Source organism: Pseudoliparis swirei, chromosome 12 (assembly GCF_029220125.1).
Source record: "Pseudoliparis swirei isolate HS2019 ecotype Mariana Trench chromosome 12, NWPU_hadal_v1, whole genome shotgun sequence".
NCBI classification, from domain to species: Eukaryota; Metazoa; Chordata; class Actinopteri; order Perciformes; family Liparidae; genus Pseudoliparis; species Pseudoliparis swirei.
Window position 1 is genome coordinate 23,263,437 of NC_079399.1, and position 22,429 is coordinate 23,285,865.

The 22,429-nt window shown below is 48.7% G+C and overlaps 1 protein-coding gene across 1 annotated transcript in view; it reads right to left on the reverse strand.

The window, feature by feature from the left end:
• The window catches only part of LOC130203077 (neurexin-3b-like), a 181,067-nt gene extending 180,754 nt beyond the window's left edge, over positions 1 to 313 (reverse strand). Inside the window, exon 1 of the mRNA XM_056428968.1 lies at positions 176 to 313. Within this exon, the coding sequence (XP_056284943.1) occupies positions 176 to 277 (102 nt within the window). The 5' untranslated portion in view covers positions 278 to 313. The remainder of the gene's footprint in view (positions 1 to 175) is intronic.
• Between the last annotated feature and the right edge of the window lie 22,116 nt (positions 314 to 22,429).

Below are 22,429 nucleotides of genomic sequence, written 5' to 3' on the forward strand. Positions count from 1 at the left end.
TGAGTATTTTTGTACAAAACTCAAATTAGCTGCGCTGGCTCAGTGAATCCTGACGTGGTGTTATGAGGCTGCACATACACACGACCACCACAGGGGGCAGGAAACATACAATGCAGATATAATATTGTGGATGACCCACAAGCTCATCCAGCATTCACGGAGTTCATCGTCCTACCTCTCGGAGGCAGCCCATGAAGTTGTTGCTCACGGGAGATCCGGGCAGGTCCGCCGTGCTGGGGCTCCCCCCCACGTAGAAGAAGTCGTCCGAGCCCAGCATGGTGTAGTCCTCCTGGGTGTAGCCGGTGGTGGTGAGGATCCCGTCCACAGAGATAGTCACCTGTCGGGGGCCAACACAAAGTCAAGGCGGGGCCCTCGTCCCGCGCTGCGTCCAGCACACACGTCCTGGCTCCGCATCTCGGAGCCGGTCTGTCGGCTGCTTTACCGAATCCTTTGGGACCTCGATGCGGTTGTTTTGGACCCGGACAGCGTTCGGATTTTTTGTTAATGGAATTTTTCAGGATTTCACAGGACAGGTAAAGAAAGTATGGCAGAGGCATATTTTCTTTATCTTTGATGGGGGTAAGAGAATGGATCGTAGGTTTGGTTTTGAAACTTCAGGTTTGGGGGGGGAGGGGTTAGTACAATAATCAAACCAAGGACAAATCCATTGCACTTGTCTTAGGTTTCAGGATTTATCTGGTAACTGCAGACACACACACACACACACAAGACATCCGCACGCACACCTACACTCTCACACTCTCTCCCACACTCTCACGCACACCCTCCGTCTCACTTCTCTTGCAGACATTTACATCTGCATGTCCACGCACGTGCAAAACCAAAGGGAGGCGTCTCACACCACATCAATGTGCAAACCAAGGTCACCACTGTAAGAAGGCAAAGTAACCACATTTAATTGGACATGGAAGGGAGTAAGTGGATCAATGGAGCCGTTCACAGCTGGAGCAGGCCACACGGGTGCAGAGGCGCGTGCACAACCACAGACCCATACGCAAACAAGCTCTCAGAACAGCCGGCGCTGATCTCCGGTCAGATTTAGCTCAGGTGTCACATCGTGTTGTCAATGTCACAGGACCAGACTGATGACCCTGGATCAGCATGCTTGTTCTTGTTCTTAGAAGTGTTCTGCATATGGGCCACCGAGGGGGGGGGGGGTCAAGGTTAGCCACGACACACCAACACCACTTCCATCAGCATGCTACCAACACACACAGGGAGGAGGGGGAGGGGGGCAGACGGAGAGGTGGGGGGGTGAGTGAATTAGTGTTAGTGGTTATTTTGGGTGACAGGGGTGACGTAGTATGAGTTTGGGAGGTGAGGGGTCAATGAGGTGTGGGCATGCCATGCGCCTGAGTGAGTTGGAAACAACTGTCAGAGCTCCCGCCATGAAGGTCAAGGGTTGCCATTTGGTGGTCTCCTTTGGGCTCGGTGTCGAGGTCACCGTCTTTGGGATCGTGGCAAGCTGCTGTCAGTTCTGGACGACAGTCCTCACAAAAAATGGGGACTTTTTTGTGTGCAAAAAAACTTAAATAAAAAAGTAAGTTGCCTTGGCAAAAAGGCAAAAGAGTTACATTTTCTGTGGTTGTAAAATCTGCTTTAACGTGGAAGAAACATAGAGAAAAAAAGCTAGAGTGAAAAAAGTAAAACAGGATGGGGGATTGTGGGGTAACGAAGGAGGTCGTCCGCAGGTCGGGGAGGAAATTGGGAAGAAGCGAAGAAAGAATTGCCTGGTAATACAAACCCATCTCCTCATTTTTTGATAAGAGTGTCTAGGATGGAACTCAAAAAGAACGAATAAAAGAAGAGAGGGGGAGGGGACACACGGCAAACCCAAAAAAAAGACAATAAGAATGATATCTACCAGACAATGTAGTTTGTTTACCATAGCGTGTCCAATGCCTGATTGCTTTCCAGAAAAAGGGGAAGAAAGGAAATCAAAAGAATAGTGAACAAAAAAGGTTGTTAATAAGGATGGACAGAAAACAAAAACCCAAATCAAAGATGGAGAATTAGGATGTCAGTTAGTACATTAGTTGGTTGGATATTGGTTAGTAGTAAAAAGATGACTCTTTATCATGGATGAGTTGGTGTTGGGTGACGATCAGGAATAAAGAGCCAGCTGCCGATAGACAGAGAGTCCTGCAGGGGAACCAAAACAGAGCTCCACAGAACCATGGAGGGGCATCTGGAACCAGAGACGGTTCTGCAGAGCGATGCCAGAGAAGAACCATTTCTGGTTCCACAAAGAACCTTTCAAACCAGAGTTCTCGAAAGAACCATGTCCTGAAGTAGTTCTTCAAATAACCTATAAAGGTGTCTCAGAGAACCTTAAAAACATGGTTCTTTAAGGAACCATTTCCTTAAAGAGTTATTTTAAGAACCTTTAAAGGTGCTTTAAAGAACCTTAAAATCATGGTTCTTTTAGGCACCATTTCTGGTTCCACAAAGAACCTTTCAAACCAGGGTTCTCTAAAGAACCATTTCCTCAAAGAGTTCCTCAAAGAACCTATAAAGGTGTCTCAAATAACATTCAAAAAATGGTTCTTTAAGGCACCATTTATGGTTCCTCAAGAACCTTTCTAACATGGATTTCCTTAAAGAACCTATCAAGGTGCCTTAAATAACCGTAAAAACATGGTTCTTTAAGGCACCGTTTCTGGTTCCTCAAGAACCTTTCAAACCAGAGTTCTTCAAAGAACAATGTCCTCAAAGAGTTCTTTAATAATAAAGGTGTCTCAAACTAAAGAATGGTTCTTCAGTCGTGATGGTTCTTTGTAGAACCACAAAGCCTTTTATAGAACCCTTTAAGAACCTTCATTGTTCAGTGTGCAGTAAGTGAGTCTTTGGACTTTGTCTTCAACCTCAACACAACCCGTAGTCATCAAAGAGGAGACACAGAGCGCCGTGTAAAGAGAGCGAGTGGGCGAGCGTCATTGGCTCTTAGCCTCGAACCACTAAACGGCGTCCTCCTGTTGGTTCCCCCCCGACGCCTCCTCCCAACCGGAGGAGGGTCAGGAAACGGCCACTTACTTGTTGAGCTGCTCTGAGAGCGACCCACAACGCCATCCCAGACCCACTAAGAGGCCCAGACCGGGACCGGGACCCGGATCTGGACCCGGCCCACGGCACCGCTCTCAGTATTCTGCCCTCTCTTCCTACTGCAGACCGACTCCCACTAGCTCCATCCGGCTGCAATGCAAGCTCATTTTAAATCACGTGATGAAGATGGTAAACAATGAAGCTGTGGAGTGATACCTCCTGTTCGCGGACAACAGACGCACATCTTTGGTGGGGATGCGTTTGTTTCCACAGAAAAGGCTTCCTGACCACCGGAGCTCTGAACGCTGCGCTAACGGACGTCTCCAAGGAGAACGCTTCCCGGCTTTAAAGCGAACGGAGAGCATGAAAAGAGTGTTTCTTAGGGGAGAGTGAAGCAGAATATAACGATCAGAACACATTCATGTGAGGAAACGGGGAACTGGAGATCAACAACCTGGACAACAGCTGGAATAACGTCTGTCATCTCCTCTTTGAGCTGAAAGACGTTGAACAATGATATCAAATGAAATAGAATCCATGTCACCAACAGCATCATGGGATATCTCTACTGTATCTGAACTGTGGAGATGTGATGGCAACCAATCAGAACGAGGCTCTCTTAAAAAAGCTCCCGGGAGCAGGTCACCTGAAAGCAAAAAAAACAGAAGTGCACCTGTACCCAACCTGCGTCCGTCACCGTTGCCCCCGGTTACCTGTCTCAGGTTGCGCGTCACTTTGATGTCGTGCCAGGAGTTGTCGTTGAACTTCCCGTTGACCGGCTCCACGATGGCCTCGAAGGCCCCGGAGCCCAGGTTGATGACCAGGGACACGGCGCCGGCCTTCAGCGCCAGGTTGACGTAGTCGGCGGACTTGCCCGTGTGCAGCAGGAGGCCGTTGCGCTGCCAGGTCTTGAAGGACAGCGTGATCTCGTCGCTGCTGCTCTGGATGGGGTTCTGCGACAGGTCGTAGCAGAAGTACTCGGAGCCCCGGAAGGTGGCCACGTTCTCCTCCCGCGCTGAAACCACAGAGGAAGAACCGTCAAGGACACGGCGCCACGGGACCGTCGGAGAAGACGAGAACCGCCTCCGGAATCACGGCGCCGTGGAGGCCGGTAGCGCCTTGTTCAAAACACAAACGTCACGTCACGAGACACACACACACACACACACACACACACACACACACACACACACACACACACACACACACACACACACACACACACACACACACACACACACACACACACACACACACACACACCAGAACTACAGCTGTGATATCACATCCTTCAGTACACATCGCAGAACCCGACCGGTCCGGCGTGGCTTTGGGTTCCGGCCTCCAGACTGACGGCTCGTGACGGAGCCGCTCACGCTGCGCAGGGCTCTGACTCGGCCGGGTTCTAGAGTCGTGCATCACCCCCCCGCTGCAGTGACCTCATGAGCACTTTATTTTGGGGATCGACACCGAGAGTAAGATGAGACGGCTCTAAGGGGGGGGGGGGTCAATGTTAAACATACAGCAATGGCCGAGGGACAGTGAAAACACCTCTTTCAGGGGGGAAACAAAGACGCCCGACACGGCGCTGTGCCATGATATAATATATGAAAGTCAGTTTCTGAACTTACACTTTAATTTGTTCAATGGATGCTTATTGTACATATATTTTAAATAAATCTCACGTACCCCCTGGAGTGCCTTCACGTACACCCATGTGAGAACCACAGCCCCAGACTCTCTTTCTGCTGTGTGATGACATCATCGACCCCCCCCCCCCTAAAACCTTCACAGACTGAGACCTTCAGAAACACGCCGGCCCACCGAGCCGCCGCCGCCGCACGTAGTCACAGTAACTATGACATTATCTGCTCAAATATATATATACAGGACTGTCTCAGAAAATTAGAATATTGTGATAAAGTTCTTTATTTTCTGTAATGCAATTAAAAAAACAAATGTCATGCATTCTGGATTCATTACAAATCAACTGAAATATTGCAAGCCTTTTATTCTTTTAATATTGCTGATTATGGCTTACAGCTTAAGAAAACTCTAAAATCCTATCTCATAAAATTTGAATATTTCCTCAGACCAAGTAAAAAAAAAGATTTATAACAGCAAAACAAAATCAAACATTTGAAAATGTGTTTCCAGGTGTTTCGAGTTAATTAGACGATTCAAGTGATTTGTTTAATACCCTACTAGTATACTTTTTCATGATATTCTAATATTTAGAGATAGGATATTTGAGTTTTCTTAAGCTGTAAGCCATAATCAGCAATATTAAAAGAATAAAAGGCTTGCAATATTTCAGTTGATTTGTAATGAATCCAGAATGCATGACATTTTTGTTTTTTTAATTGCATTACAGAAAATAAAGAACTTTATCACAATATTCTAATTTTCTGAGACAGTCCTGTATAGATAGATATGCAATTTTCAGCGTGACATTTCATTTCCTCTGCGTCCTCAGTTTTTCTTTTGTGTGCTCAGAAGTCACGGAGTAGGAGAGAGGGATGACAAAGAGAGAGAGGGAGAGAGAGAGAGACGACTAACAATTTGTTGTTGCGGACGACGTGTGAACATCAGGGAGCGGCGTCGTGAAGGAAGAAAGAAAGAGAAGCAGAGGGAAGAAAGAAAGAGAAGCAGAGGGAAGAAAGAAAGAGAAGCAGAGGGATGAAAGAAAGAAAGAGAAGGAGAGGGAAGAAAGAAAGAGAAGCAGAGGGATGAAAGAAAGAAAGAGAAGGTGAGGGAAGAAAGAAAGAGAAGCAGAGGGATGAAAGAAAGAGAAGCAGAGGGAAGAAAGAAAGAGAAGCAGAGGGAAGAAAGAAAGAGAAGCAGAGGGAAGAAAGAAAGAGAAGCAGAGGGATGAAAGAAAGAAAGAGAAGGTGAGGGAAGAAAGAAAGAGAAGCAGAGGGATGAAAGAAAGAGAAGCAGAGGGAAGAAAGAAAGAGAAGCAGAGGGATGAAAGAAAGAAAGAGAAGGAGAGGGAAGTAAGAAAGAGAAGCAGAGGGATGAAAGAAAGAAAGAGAAGGTGAGGGAAGAAAGAAAGAGAAGCAGAGGGAAGAAAGAAAGAGAAGCAGAGGGATGAAAGAAAGAAAGAGAAGGAGAGGGAAGAAAGAAAGAGAAGCAGAGGGATGAAAGAAAGAAAGAGAAGCAGAGGGAAGAAAGAAAGAAAGAGAAGCAGAGGGATGAATGAGAGTGAAGCTGGAGGCGGGTGGAGGCTGAGGGTGACGGAGCCGCTCTCCCCCTCAGCCTCCACCCGGAGACCAGAGGAACCGACAAAGACCTCCACCACGGGGGATGAATAGAAATAAGGGATTTCACTCAGAAGAAATGAAAAATGAATGAATGTATTGAGAATGAATAGAAACCCATTATTACCAGAACAGGAGAACACAGGAACACTCTGACCTGAGGTCGTCTCTTTGAAGAACAGTGAGGACCCTGCAGGTCGTTCCTCTGTGTGACCTCAGTGACCTCAGTGACCTCACACGGCATCTTCAGGCTGATTTTAGGGGCTTCAGTCTGACATTCAGCTTCACTCGAGGCAAATGAAGGAACAAGAAGGTCTCCACTGGGCGAGGGCGAGCGAGCACACTCTAAACACCAGAAATAACCATCTCCGATCCTCGCTTTAATAGATGTTATTATATTGTTTTCCATTGAAAGGAATATTTCACACTGAGCCAGTTCATCTTCATCTTCATGATGAGCAGAACATTTCACTGTGACCCTGACACTCTGTCCCTGAGTTCTCATGGACTGAATGAGGCGAAGCTGCAGAGCACATCCCGCTCTAAGGAGCCGCTCTGTCGCCGCTCACCGAGGGCGTCAGGGACGACAGAGGAAACGGCCCCAAACATTGCCACGCAAGCCCCTCCCCTTGGGGGTTAGGCCCCCCCCCCTTTCTTTGAATCCTACAAACGCCCCTGACCTGCACAATTGTCAAAATCCCAGTTTTGTAAAAAATGGGGGGGGGAAATCACGTGGCATCAATCAATCAATCAATTAACCAACCAACCAACCAATCAATGAATCTTTCCATTGTGACTTTTATTGTATATATTCCCAAAGCATGGATCCCAATAACCAACTATCTGCTAAACTCATGATGTCTACTTCATATTAGTGCTAATGCTAACGTGCTAATGCTTCGCTACGTCTCAGATGGTATTTGGTGAATCCGTCAGCTCAGTTTGAGTCGGCCTGACGGCGGCTCCAGGGAGACCGCCTCGGGGGGGAGGAGGACCAGGATCAGAGGCTGGACTAGATGGGACCAGCTGGGTCCATTTAGTTCCAGCCTGCTCCGGTCTCAGGAAAGTTGACTGGATGAGACCAGAGACTAGAGACTAGAGACCAGAGACCAGAGACTAAAGACTAAAGACCAGAGACTAGAGATTAGAGACCAGAGACCAGATAGTAGAGACCAAAGACCAGAGACTAAAGACTAAAGACCAGATACTAGAGACTAGAGACCAAAGACCAGAGACTAAAGACCAGAGACTAGAGACCAGATACTAGAGACTAGAGACCAGAGACTAAAGACTAAAGACCAGAGACTAGAGACTAGAGACCAAAGACTAGAGACTAGAGACCAAAGACTAGAGACCAGAGACCAAAGACTAAAGACTAAAGACTAAATACTAAAGACCAGAGACTAGAGACCAAAGACTAAAGACCAGAGACCAAAGACTAGAGACTAGAGACCAAAGACCAGAGACTAGAGACCAAAGACTAAAGACCAAAGACTAAAGACCAAAGACTAAAGACCAAAGACTAGAGACCAAGGACCAGAGACCAAAGACCAAAGACTAAAGACCAGAGACTAGAGACCAAAGACCAGAGACTAGAGACCAAAGACTAGAGACCAGAGACCAGAGACTAGAGACTAGAGACCAAAGACTAAAGACCAAAGACTACAGACTAGAGACCAGAGACTAGAGACTAAAGACCAGAGACCAAAGACTAAAGACTAGAGACCAAAGACCAGAGACTAGAGACTAGAGACTGAAGACTAAAGACTAGAGACTAAAGACCAGAGACTAGAGACCAAAGACTAGAGACCAGAGACCAGAGACTAAAGACCAGAGACTAGAGACCAAAGACTAGAGACTAAAGACCAGAGACTAAAGACTAGAGACTAGAGACCAGAGATTAAAGACTAGAGACCAGAGACCAGAGACTAAAGACCAGACCAGAGACTAAAGACCAGAGACTAAAGACCAGAGACTAAAGACCAGAGACTAGAGACCAGAGACCAAAGACTAGAGACTAAAGACCAGAGACTAGAGACCAGAGACCAGAGACTAAAGACCAGATACTAGAGACTAGAGACTAAAGACTCGAGACCAGAGACCAGAGACTAGAGACCAGAGACTAGAGACCAAAGACTAGAGACTAAAGACCAGAGACTAGAGACCAGAGACTAGAGACCAAAGACCAGAGACTAGAGACCAAAGACTAGAGACTAAAGACCAGAGACTAGAGACCAAAGACTAGAGACTAAAGACCAGAGACTAGAGACCAAAGACTAAAGACTAGAGACTAAAGACCAGAGACTAGAGACCAAAGACTAAAGACCAGAGACTAGAGACTAAAGACCAGAGACTAGAGACCAGAGACTAAAGACCAGAGACCAAAGACTAGATACCAGAGACCAGAGACTAGAGACCAAAGACTAGATACTAAAGACCAGAGACTAAAGACTAAAGACCAAAGACCAGAGACCAGAGACTAGAGACCAGAGACCAGAGACTAAAGACCAGAGACTAGAGACCAGAGACTAGAGACCAGAGACTAGAGACCAGAGAGAGACTAGAGACCAGAGACTAAAGACCAGAGACTAAAGACCAGAGACTAGAGACCAGAGACTAGAGACCAGAGACTAAAGACCAGAGACTAGAGACCAGAGACCAGAGACCAGAGACCAGAGACTAGAGACCAGAGACCAGAGACCAGAGACCAGAGACCAGAGACTAGAGACCAGAGACCAGAGACTAGAGACCAGAGACCAGAGACTAGAGACCAAGAAACTAGAGACCAAGAGACTAGAGAGAGACCAGAGACTAGAGACCAGAGACTAGAGACCAGAGACCAGAGACTAGAGACCAGAGACTAGAGACCAAAGACCAGAGACTAGAGACCAAAGACTAGAGACTAAAGACCAGAGACTAGAGACCAAAGACTAGAGACTAAAGACCAGAGACTAGATACCAAAGACTAAAGACCAGAGACTAGAGACCAAAGACTAGAGACTAGAGACCAAAGACTAAAGACTAGAGACCAGAGACTAGAGACCAAAGACTAGAGACCAAAGACTAAAGACTAGAGACCAAAGACTAAAGACTAGAGACCAAAGAGCAGACTAGAGACTCGAGACTAAAGACCAGAGACTAGAGACCAGAGACTAAAGACCAGAGACTAGAGACCAAAGACTAGAGACCAGAGACTAGAGACCAAAGACTAAAGACTAGAGACCAAAGACCAGAGAGTAGAGACTAAAGACTAAAGACCAGACACTAGAGACCAGAGACTAGAGACCAAAGACTAGAAACCAGAGACCAAAGACCAGAGACTAGAGACCAGAGACTAGAGACCAGAGACTAAAGACTAGAAACCAGAGACCAAAGACCAGAGAGTAGAGACTAAAGACTAAAGACCAGAGACTAGAGACCAGAGACTAAAGACCAGAGACTAGAGACCAAAGACTAAAGACCAGAGACTAAAGACCAGAGACTAGAGACCAAAGACTAGAGACCAGAGACCAGAGACTAAAGACCAGATACTAGAGATTAGAGACTAAAGACTAGAGACTAAAGACCAGAGACTAAAGACTAGAGACCAGAGACCAGAGACCAGAGACCAGAGACCAGAGACCAGAGACTAGAGACTAGAGACTAGAGACTAGAGACCAGAGACTAGAGACCAGAGACTAGAGACCAGAGACTAGAGACCAGAGACTAGAGACTAGAGACCAGAGACCAGAGACTAGAGACTAGAGACCAGAGACCAGAGACTAGAGACTAGAGACTAGAGACTAGAGACCAGAGACCAGAGACCAGAGACCAGAGAGCCCACATGGTGCAGTCTGGAGGTCTTCGTCTCAACAATTTTTTGTTCCACAACAATTTTTTCCTGGAAATTTCATAATCAAATCAAACCCCAAGAACACAATGAGTCCCCCGGGTCCCGGGCGTGTTGGACGATAAGAACACGATCTCACAGGAAGAGGAAGTGCAATGATCAGCAGCTTTAGAATTCGTTCATGGACGTTTTCTTTCCCTCGGTGACTCTGGGATTTCTCCATTTCTTCCACTTTGGCAACACAGACATGTGGAAACTGCCGAATGGATTCTTGAACCGCCACGTTAAAAAGTCTGAATTAATGTGTCCCGTATCTCTACTAATGTCCCGTATCTCTACTCGTGTCCCGTATCTCTACTCGTGTCCCGTATCTCTACTCGTGTCCCATATCTCAACTAATGTCCCGTATCTCTAATCATGTCCCGTATCTCTACTTATGTCCCGTATCTCTAATCATGTCCCGTATCTCTACTCGTATCCCGTATCTCTACTCGTATCCCGTATCTCTAATCATGTCCCGTATCTCTAATCATGTCCCGTATCTCTAATCATGTCCCGTATCTCTACTCGTGTCCCATATCTCTAATCGTGTCCCGTATCTCTACTCGTATCCCGTATCTCTACTCGTGTCCCGTATCTCTAATCGTGTCCCGTATCTCTACTCGTGTCCCGTATCTCTACTCGTGTCCCGTATCTCTACTCGTGTCCCGTATCTCTACTCGAATCCCGTATCTCTACTCGTGTCCCGTATCTCTACTCGTGTCCCGTATCTCTACTCGTGTCCCGTATCTCTACTCGTGTCCCGTATCTCTACTAATGTCCCGTATATCTACTCGTGTCCCGTATCTCTACTCGTGTCCCGTATCTCTAATCGTGTCCCGTATCTCTACTCGTGTCCCGTATCTCTACTCGTGTCCCGTATCTCTACTCGTATCCCGTATCTCTAATCATGTCCCGTATCTCTAATCGTGTCCCGTATCTCTACTCGTATCCCGTATCTCTAATCATGTCCCGTATCTCTACTCGTATCCCGTATCTCTAATCGTGTCCCGTATCTCTACTCGTATCCCGTATCTCTAATCATGTCCCGTATCTCTAATCGTGTCCCGTATCTCTACTCGTATCCCGTATCTCTAATCATGTCCCGTATCTCTACTCGTGTCCCGTATCTCTAATCATGTCCCGTATCTCTAATCGTGTCCCGTATCTCTACTCGTGTCCCGTATCTCTAATCGTGTCCCGTATCTCTACTCGTGTCCCGTATCTCTAATCGTGTCCCGTATCTCTACTCGTGTCCCGTATCTCTACTCGTATCCCGTATCTCTACTCGTATCCCGTATCTCTAATCATGTCCCGTATCTCTAATCATGTCCCGTATCTCTACTAATGTCCCGCATCTCTACTCGTGTCCCGTATCTCTAATCATGTCCCGTATCTCTACTAATGTCCCGCATCTCTACTCGTGTCCCGTATCTCTAATCGTGTCCCGTATCTCTACTCGTGTCCCGTATCTCTACTCGTGTCCCGTATCTCTACTAATGTCCCGCATCTCTACTCGTGTCCCGTATCTCTAATCGTGTCCCGTATCTCTACTCGTGTCCCGTATCTCTACTCGTATCCCGTATCTCTACTCGTATCCCGTATCTCTACTCGTATCCCGTATCTCTAATCATGTCCCGTATCTCTAATCATGTCCCGTATCTCTACTAATGTCCCGCATCTCTACTCGTGTCCCGTATCTCTAATCATGTCCCGTATCTCTAATCATGTCCCGTATCTCTAATCATGTCCCGTATCTCTACTAATGTCCCGCATCTCTACTCGTGTCCCGTATCTCTACTCGTGTCCCGTATCTCTACTCGTATCCCGTATCTCTACTAATGTCCCGCATCTCTACTTGTGTCCCGTATCTCTAATCGTGTCCCGTATCTCTACTCGTGTCCCGTATCTCTACTCGTGTCCCGTATCTCTACTAATGTCCCGCATCTCTACTCGTGTCCCGTATCTCTAATCGTGTCCCGTATCTCTACTCGTGTCCCGTATCTCTACTCGTATCCCGTATCTCTAATCGTGTCCCGTATCTCTACTCGTATCCCGTATCTCTAATCATGTCCCGTATCTCTAATCGTGTCCCGTATCTCTACTCGTATCCCGTATCTCTAATCATGTCCCGTATCTCTACTCGTGTCCCGTATCTCTAATCATGTCCCGTATCTCTAATCGTGTCCCGTATCTCTACTCGTGTCCCGTATCTCTAATCGTGTCCCGTATCTCTACTCGTGTCCCGTATCTCTAATCGTGTCCCGTATCTCTACTCGTGTCCCGTATCTCTACTCGTATCCCGTATCTCTACTCGTATCCCGTATCTCTAATCATGTCCCGTATCTCTAATCATGTCCCGTATCTCTACTAATGTCCCGCATCTCTACTCGTGTCCCGTATCTCTAATCATGTCCCGTATCTCTACTAATGTCCCGCATCTCTACTCGTGTCCCGTATCTCTAATCGTGTCCCGTATCTCTACTCGTGTCCCGTATCTCTACTCGTGTCCCGTATCTCTACTAATGTCCCGCATCTCTACTCGTGTCCCGTATCTCTAATCGTGTCCCGTATCTCTACTCGTGTCCCGTATCTCTACTCGTATCCCGTATCTCTACTCGTATCCCGTATCTCTACTCGTATCCCGTATCTCTAATCATGTCCCGTATCTCTAATCATGTCCCGTATCTCTACTAATGTCCCGCATCTCTACTCGTGTCCTGTATCTCTAATCATGTCCCGTATCTCTAATCATGTCCCGTATCTCTAATCATGTCCCGTATCTCTACTAATGTCCCGCATCTCTACTCGTGTCCCGTATCTCTACTCGTGTCCCGTATCTCTACTAATGTCCCGCATCTCTACTTGTGTCCCGTATCTCTAATCGTGTCCCGTATCTCTACTCGTGTCCCGTATCTCTACTCGTGTCCCGTATCTCTAATCGTGTCCCGTATCTCTAATCGTGTCCCGTATCTCTACTCGTGTCCCGTATCTCTAATCGTGTCCCGTATCTCTACTCGTGTCCCGTATCTCTACTCGTGTCCCGTATCTCTAATCATGTCCCGTATCTCTACTCGTGTCCCGTATCTCTACTCGTGTCCCGTATCTCTACTAATGTCCCGCATCTCTACTCGTGTCCCGTATCTCTAATCATGTCCCGTATCTCTACTCGTGTCCCGTATCTCTAATCGTGTCCTGTATCTCTACTCGTGTCCCGTATCTCTACTCGTGTCCCGTATCTCTAATCATGTCCCGTATCTCTACTCGTGTCCCGTATCTCTACTCGTGTCCCGTATCTCTACTCGTGTCCCGTATCTCTACTAATGTCCCGCATCTCTACTCGTGTCCCGTATCTCTAATCATGTCCCGTATCTCTACTCGTGTCCCGTATCTCTAATCATGTCCCGTATCTCTACTCGTGTCCCGTATCTCTACTAATGTCCCGCATCTCTACTCGTGTCCCGTATCTCTAATCGTGTCCCGTATCTCTACTCGTGTCCCGTATCTCTACTAATGTCCCGTATCTCTACTCGTGTCCCGTATCTCTACTCGTGTCCCGTATCTCTACTCGTGTCCCGTATCTCTACTAATGTCCCGTATCTCTACTAATGTCCCGTATCTCTACTCGTGTCCCGTATCTCTACTCGTGTCCCGTATCTCTACTCGTGTCCCTCTCTCCATTCAACACTCATCCTGGAATGAAGGCTCCAGGGCTCTCAAGTTTTGAAGACAGGCAAGCGTGACATTTCCATCAGCACCCGATGCTCACCTGTGCGCGCATCGCAGCTGAGCGTTGCATGCGCCGGCATCGAGCAGAGAAGAGTTGTTGACTGGGGGGGGGGGTGCTAGTGACTGTTTTTTTGCTCCGTCCCGATGCGCGCAGACCGGCGTCGGAGCTCTGCAGCGACCGCGATCGACCAATCGATCACGATCGGCGTATTGAGCACCCCTGCATTCAAGCATTAAATAGCCGAGAGTTAATAGTGTGTTAATTAAAATCACGCCAACACAAAGTTGTTGTGCAGCTGAACAGCATCAATAAAACATGGTCGTATGAATAATAGACACAGCACATTGATATGATGTAATATTTGTGAACCTCAGCGATATGAAACCCGAGGTGAGTGCACATGGATCCATCGCGAGCGGCGGAAGCGTGCCGCCCGGTGAGACGTGTTCTCATCGATCTCACCGCCAGGTCACTTCCCCGGCTCCTCTCCGCGGTCATCAATATTCCATCTGAGCGCCGGCGGCTTCGATTTCAAAATCCACTGGAAGCAATTATCTCCTTCATTATCATCTCCCGTTCTCTTCCGCTCGCCCGACCCCAAGGGCCCCCGGAGGAGAGAGAGCGCTATCCCGGATCTCAACCTTCAACCTCTTCGAGAGCAGCACAGGACGACAGACCTCATCACAAGAAGCTTGAAGCAGGTGGAGGGAAAGAACCCAAGAGCTGATGAGCGGAGGAGAGCAGGAGTTCAGAGTGATTTAGGGACGCTCACCAGTCCCAAGGAGACCTCTGTTCTCCAGGGGAAGTGAACTCAATGCGTGCTGACATCCAACGTGCATGTGTGTGTGTGTGTGTGTGTGTGTGTGTGTGTGTGTGTGTGTGTGTGTGTGTGTGTGTGTGCACTGCGTCTGCAGACGAACACGCCTGAAGTTCCAGACCTAAACATAGAAATCTAACTAATGCTTTTTAGCCATTGTTGTCTGCGTGACACCCCGGGGAGCCAAAGTCAGTCAAGGTCGCGGTGTCATCCCACGCGATGCACTTAACAGGATGTGAACCCCCCCCCCCCCCCCCTCGCTCTGTGTCACGGCCTTTCTCTTTCCTCCAGCCCCTAAGTGTTCACATTGTGTGGTAATAACAGTTGAAGTTAGCCTGACGCAGCTAAATATATATATAAATAAATATATATATATAAATAAATATATATATATACATATACATATTAATATATATATTTATATTTAAATATATATATATATATATACACACACACATGTATATTGTATGTATCCTCTTCATGACAACTTCCTGGATGTCACAGGAAGTAGCAGTGCATCGCCTCCCTGACACACTTCTGATCGGTAACCTTGCAGAGCCGTTGGTGGACAACCTGTCTGAGAGAGAGAGAGAGAGAGAGAGACAGAGAGAGACAGAGAGAGAGAGAGAGAGAGAGAGAGAGAGAGAGAGAGAGAGAGATGTAAACAGAGGTGACACGGAGGAACAAGAGTCTGGAACAAATGGAGGCGAGAGATGGAAGCAGAAACCGCGAAGGGAAACAAAGAGAGAGAAGAGACGGGGATGATAAAAGAGAGAGAGCGTGCCAGATGGAGAAAGAGAGAGTGAGAGTGAGAGAGAGAGAGAGTGAGAGTGAGAGAGAGAGAGAGAGAGCGCTCCTCCAATGTCTCTCCAGAGGAACGAGGTGACACTGAGTGTTAAGAGAGAGAGAGGAGCTGATTCCTCCACTGATGAACCCGATAACACGGCACCACCTGCAGGAGAGGAACACCACCTCAACTCAGGTTAAACTGAACCACCTCAACTCAGGTTAAACTGAACCACCTCAACTCAGGTTAAACTAAACCACCTCAACTCAGGTTAAACTAAACCACCTCAACTCAGGTTAAACTGAACCACCTCAACTCAGGTTATACTAAACCACCTCAACTCAGGTTAAACTAAACCACCTCAACTCAGGTTAAACTAAACCACCTCAACTCAGGTTAAACTAAACCACCTCAACTCAGGTTACACTGAACCACCTCAACTCAGGTTAAACTAAACCACCTCAACTCAGGTTATACTAAACCACCTCAACTCAGGTTAAACTGAACCACCTCAACTCAGGTTAAACTGAACCACCTCAACTCAGGTTAAACTGAACCACCTCAACTCAGGTTAAACTAAACCACCTCAACTCAGGTTAAACTAAACCACCTCAACTCAGATTAAACTAAACCACCTCAACTCAGGTTAAACTAAACCACCTCAACTCAGGTTAAACTGAACCACCTCAACTCAGGTTAAACTAAACCACCTCAACTCAGGTTAAACTAAACCACCATACATTAGGTTAATACACTAATAAAGTCTAATAACATATATATATATATATTGAAATAAAATGAATACGTATATATATATATACAGTATATATATATATATAAATGTCTGAATGTTATTGGAGCATATATATATATATATTTTTTAAATATATATATATATTTTTGTTGTTGTTGTTGTTGTTGTATATATATATAAATATTTTTTGTTTGTTTCTTGTTGTATATATATATATATATAAATGTCTGAATGTTATTGGAGCATGTGAGAGTGATGTCAGACCTTCAGGTTTATTGTCATTCAGTGCACACGGCCTCAGGCCGTCTGGCTGAGACACAGCGTATTCACCAGCATGTGTGAGTGTGAGTGTCTGTGAGTGTGTGAGTGTATGTGTGAGAGTTTGTGTGTGTATGTGTGAGAGTGTGTGTGTGAGTGTGTGTGTTAGTGTGTGAGTTTGTAAGTTTGTGAGTGTATTAGAGAGTGTGTGTGTGTGTGTGTGTGAGAGTGTGCGTGTGTGTGTCACTGAACCTCCTTATTGGCTGCCGATGGTGAAGCCTCCATGGAGTGAGTGATGAGGTTTGGAGTGTCAACAGGGGTGGGGGGGGGGGGAGATGGAGGGTGTCTGTAGAAATGGGGGCAGGCGCCTGAGGTCCAAACCCATCAACTGGGGCAATTGTGCGGAGCGGAAACCGGAGCGAGGAGGTGGGGGGGGGGGGGGGGGCGAGTCTAGAAGCCGTGGAACACTAAAGGATGTTTGGGAGGACGACGTCTGCTAGTCTCACTCAAGGTCCACAACGACTCTGTGAGGACGCTTCATATTCACTGTGAGGACGCTTCATATTCACTGTGTGGACGCTTCATATTCACTATGAGGACGCTTCACATTCACTGTGAGGACGCTTCACATTCACCCTGTGAGGACGCTTCATATTCACTGTGAGGACGCTTCATATTCACTCTGTGAGGACGCTTCATATTCACTGTGAGGACGCTTCACATTCACTGTGAGGACGCTTCATATTCACTGTGAGGACGCTTCATATTCACTGTGAGGACGCTTCACATTCACTGTGAGGACGCTTCATATTCACTCTGTGAGGACGCTTCACATTCACTGTGAGGACGCTTCATATTCACTGTGAGGACGCTTCACATTCACTGTGAGGACGCTTCATATTCACTGAGGACGCTTCATATTCACTCTGTGAGGACGCTTCATATTCACTGTGAGGACGCTTCATATTCACTGTGAGGACGCTTCATGTTCACTCCCCATGTCCCACCAGGCTGAGATGTCCCTGTGTTCTGAAACCTTCAACCTTCATTTTAAAAATGTCTCCTTTGTGTCTCCTCTCTGTGTTCTGTTTAACCTTTTTTCCAAACTAAAGTGTTTTTGTTTCACTCAAAGCTGGAGTCCAGACCAGAGACAGACCAGAGACAGACCAGAGACGGACCAGAGACAGACCAGGGACAGACCAGGGACAGACCAGGGACAGACCAGAGACTAGAGACCAGAGACGGACCAGAGACAGACCAGAGACAGACCAGAGACAGACCAGAGACGGACCAGAGACGGACCAGAGACAGACCAGAGACAGACCAGAGACAGACCAGAGACAGACCAGGGACAGACCAGAGACTAGAGACCAGAGACGGACCAGAGACAGACCAGGGACAGACCAGAGACAGACCAGAGACAGACCAGAGACAGACCAGGGACAGACCAGAGACAGACCAGAGACAGACCAGAGACAGACCAGAGACAGACCAGGGACAGACCAGAGACAGACCAGAGACAGACCAGGGACAGACCAGAGACAGACCAGGGACAGACCAGAGACAGACCAGGGACAGACCAGGGACAGACCAGAGACGGACCAGAGACGGACCAGGGACAGACCAGAGACGGACCAGAGATGGACCAGAGACAGACCAGAGACAGACCAGGGACAGACCAGAGACAGACCAGGGACAGACCAGAGACAGACCAGAGACAGACCAGGGACAGACCAGGGACAGACCAGAGACGGACCAGAGACGGACCAGGGACAGACCAGAGACGGACCAGAGATGGACCAGAGACAGACCAGAGACAGACCAGGGACAGACCAGAGACAGACCAGGGACAGACCAGGGACAGACCAGAGACAGACCAGAGACAGACCAGAGACAGACCAGGGACAGACCAGAGACAGACCAGGACAGACCAGGACAGACCAGAACAGACCAGAACAGACCAGGACAGACCAGGACAGACCAGAACAGACCAGAACAGACCAGGACAGACCAGGACAGACCAGAACAGACCAGGACAGACCAGAGACAGACCAGGGACAGACCAGAGACAGATCAGAGACAGACCAGGGACAGACCAGAGACAGACCAGGACAGACCAGAACAGACCAGAACAGACCAGGACAGACCAGGACAGACCAGAACAGACCAGGACAGACCAGGACAGACCAGAACAGACCAGGACAGACCAGAACAGACCAGAACAGACCAGAGACAGACCAGGGACAGACCAGAGACAGACCAGGGACAGACCAGAGACAGACCAGAGACAGACCAGGGACAGACCAGGGACATACCAGAGACAGACCAGAGACAGACCAGAGACAGATCAGAGACAGACCAGAGACGGACCAGAGACAGACCAGGGACAGACCAGAGACAGACCAGAGACAGACCAGAGACAGACCAGGGACAGACCAGGGACAGACCAGAGACAGACCAGAGACAGACCAGGGACAGACCAGAGACAGACCAGGGACAGACCAGAGACAGACCAGGGACAGACCAGGGACAGACCAGAGACGGACCAGAGACGGACCAGGGACAGACCAGAGACGGACCAGAGATGGACCAGAGACAGACCAGAGACAGACCAGGGACAGACCAGAGACAGACCAGGGACAGACCAGGGACAGACCAGAGACAGACCAGAGACAGACCAGGGACAGACCAGGGACAGACCAGAGACAGACCAGGGACAGACCAGAGACAGACCAGACAGACCAGGGACAGACCAGAGACAGACCAGAGACAGACCAGAGACAGACCAGGGACAGACCAGAGACAGACCAGAGACAGACCAGAGACAGACCAGAGACAGACCAGAGACAGACCAGAGACAGACCAGGGACAGACCAGAGACAGACCAGAGACAGACCAGAGACAGACCAGGGACAGACCAGAGACAGACCAGAGACAGACCAGGGACAGACCAGAGACAGACCAGAGACAGACCAGAGACAGACCAGAGACAGACCAGGGACAGACCAGGGACAGACCAGAGACAGACCAGGGACAGACCAGAGACAGACCAGGGACAGACCAGAGACAGACCAGGGACAGACCAGAGACAGACCAGAGACAGACCAGGGACAGACCAGAGACAGACCAGAGACAGACCAGGGACAGACCAGAGACAGACCAGAGACAGACCAGGGACAGACCAGAGACAGACCAGAGACGGACCAGAGACAGACCAGGGACAGACCAGAGACAGACCAGAGACAGACCAGGGACAGACCAGGGACAGACCAGGGACAGACCAGAGACAGATCAGAGACAGACCAGAGACGGACCAGAGACAGACCAGAGACAGACCAGAGACAGACCAGAGACAGACCAGGGACAGACCAGAGACAGACCAGAGACAGACCATATGGCTCTTCCGGTGACGGCTTATGGCATCCGCGCGTCGGTTCTCCCGCCGCCTGTGGAGGGCGCCGTGGAGCGAGACGCTGCTGTCCTCTTAGTGACGTGCAGCTTCAGCCTGAGCGTGTATTTATATGTTTACAATTATTTTTCTAGAATTTTATATTAATTTTCTGATTTATTTGATTATAATAATTTACAATAGTGCTCCATCACTTGCTGCACCACTTGCTCCATCACTTGCTGCACCACTTGCTCCATCACTTGCTCCATCACTTGCTCCACCACTTGCTCCACCACTTGCTCCATCACTTTCTCCACCACTTGCTCCATCACTTTCTCCACCACTTGCTCCATCACTTGCTCCATCACTTGCTCCACCACTTGCTCCATCACTTGCTCCACCACTTGCTCCATCACTTGCTCCACCACTTGCTCCATCACTTTCTCCACCACTTGCTCCATCACTTGCTCCACCACTTGCTCCACCACTTGCTCCACCACTTGCTCCATCACTTGCTCCACCACTTGCTCCACCACTTGCTCCATCACTTGCTCCACCACTTGCTCCATCACTTTCTCCACCACTTGCTCCATCACTTGCTCCACCACTTGCTCCACCACTTTCTCCACCACTTGCTCCATCACTTGCTCCACCACTTGCTCCACCACTTGCTCCACCACTTGCTCCATCACTTGCTCCATCACTTGCTCCACCACTTGCTCCATCACTTGCTCCATCACTTGCTCCACCACTTGCTCCATCACTTGCTCCACCACTTGCTCCCCGTGTGCCGATCATTTAGATGTGTCTGGGAGGCGAGGGGTTAAAAGGGAACAGCGGAGCCATAAAAGAGACGATGAAATAGACACGACTCACCGTGAAAGAGCTCTTAAAACCAAGATGATCTGGAGCCGGGTGCCAGAGGCGGTTAACGACAAGCCCCGCCCCCTCGGGCTTCAACTCTCCTCAGCCAATCACCCGTGGGCGGCGTTGAGGCGAGGTCAACGGCAATTTGGTTTCATTAGGTTCCACTTAGACGATGTGTGTGTGTGTGCTGCAACACAATGTCCATCTTTAGTACATCAAATGTCCCGACGACGTGGAGAAACTAAGGACGATTATAATAAATATTATTATTATAATGACGACGTCTGGGATATAAGACGATAATGTTTGTATGATTATCTGAGGACGCATTCCACACCGAGCCGAAGGAAGCAGAAAACCCGTTACTGTCGCTTTAAATCCAGCTGGAACCAGTTGTAGCCTGGAGCCAAAACAATATGGGACTCTGTGCTCTGTGAGTGTGTGTGTGTGTGTGTGTGTGTGTGTGTGTGTGTGTGTGTGTGTGTGTGTGTGTGTGTGTGTGTGTGTGTGTGTGTGTGTGTGGAGGCATTTGTAGCCATGTCCTCCCTCTAGAGATAAGGGGAGCGATGGATGGCGCTCACCTCTCTCCTCTGCAGGCTGATTGTGAAGGCTCTATACGGGCTATACGTCTCACTGTGTATAGGCGCTCACGTGCACTCCGTCACGGGCACTCCGTCACGGGCACTCCGTCACGTGCACTCCATCACATGCACTCCGTCACGTGCACTCCATGATGCCCACCCTGTATTGCCACTGAGTCCTGCTCCATGTCCCTCCTACGCCACATGTGTTTTTCTTGTAAAGTGTGTCTTGCAGGGAGGGGGGGGGGGGTCTAAAGCCTCTGGCTCCGCCTCCCCGAGCGCTGCGTGGATGAACCCGGCCTCCTCTCAGCGTTTTCTAAAATTAGCCGAGAGGATCCGCCTCGGGGGGGGGGACCGCCGGGCCTCCAGACCTCCAGCCTCCTGGTGGTACACGTGTACGCCCACTGTGTGTGTGTGTGTGTGTGTGTGTGTGTGTGTGTGTGTTGCTGAGCTACACTGAGCAAAGTGGTGTTCACCGTTTGACTTCCCCCTGTAACGATGTAATCCCAGGTGGTCCAGAGCTCTGGCGCCGCCCGGTGAAGGGAGGTGCAAGGGCTCCACCCTGCAGCAGGAGCGTGCACAAGCTCGTGCCACCAGGGTGGAGACGGGACACAAGTCCTGACCCAGCGCAGCGTCCGCCTCGGAAACGTGTTTCCAGCGTGAGTAGAGTGACTGGAGACAACTAGATGGCGGCCCTGGTCCGACCTTTGACCTCCCTGGTCCGACCTTTGACCTCCCTGATGCACGCACATCGAGAGCTGACAGATGCTTGAGAATTCGAAAATGTACACAGGTATAACGCACAGACACACACACACACACACACACACAGACACAGAGACACACACACACACACACACACACACAGACACAGAGACACACACACACACACACACACACAGACAGACACAGACACACACACACAGACACAGACACACACACACACACACACACACACACAGTATCCCGCTCCATCTCGGCGACGGTTATTCGTCTGGAGCTCCGAGCGCCTCCTTCAATGACACTCTGGAGATGAAGGGATAAATCACTCTG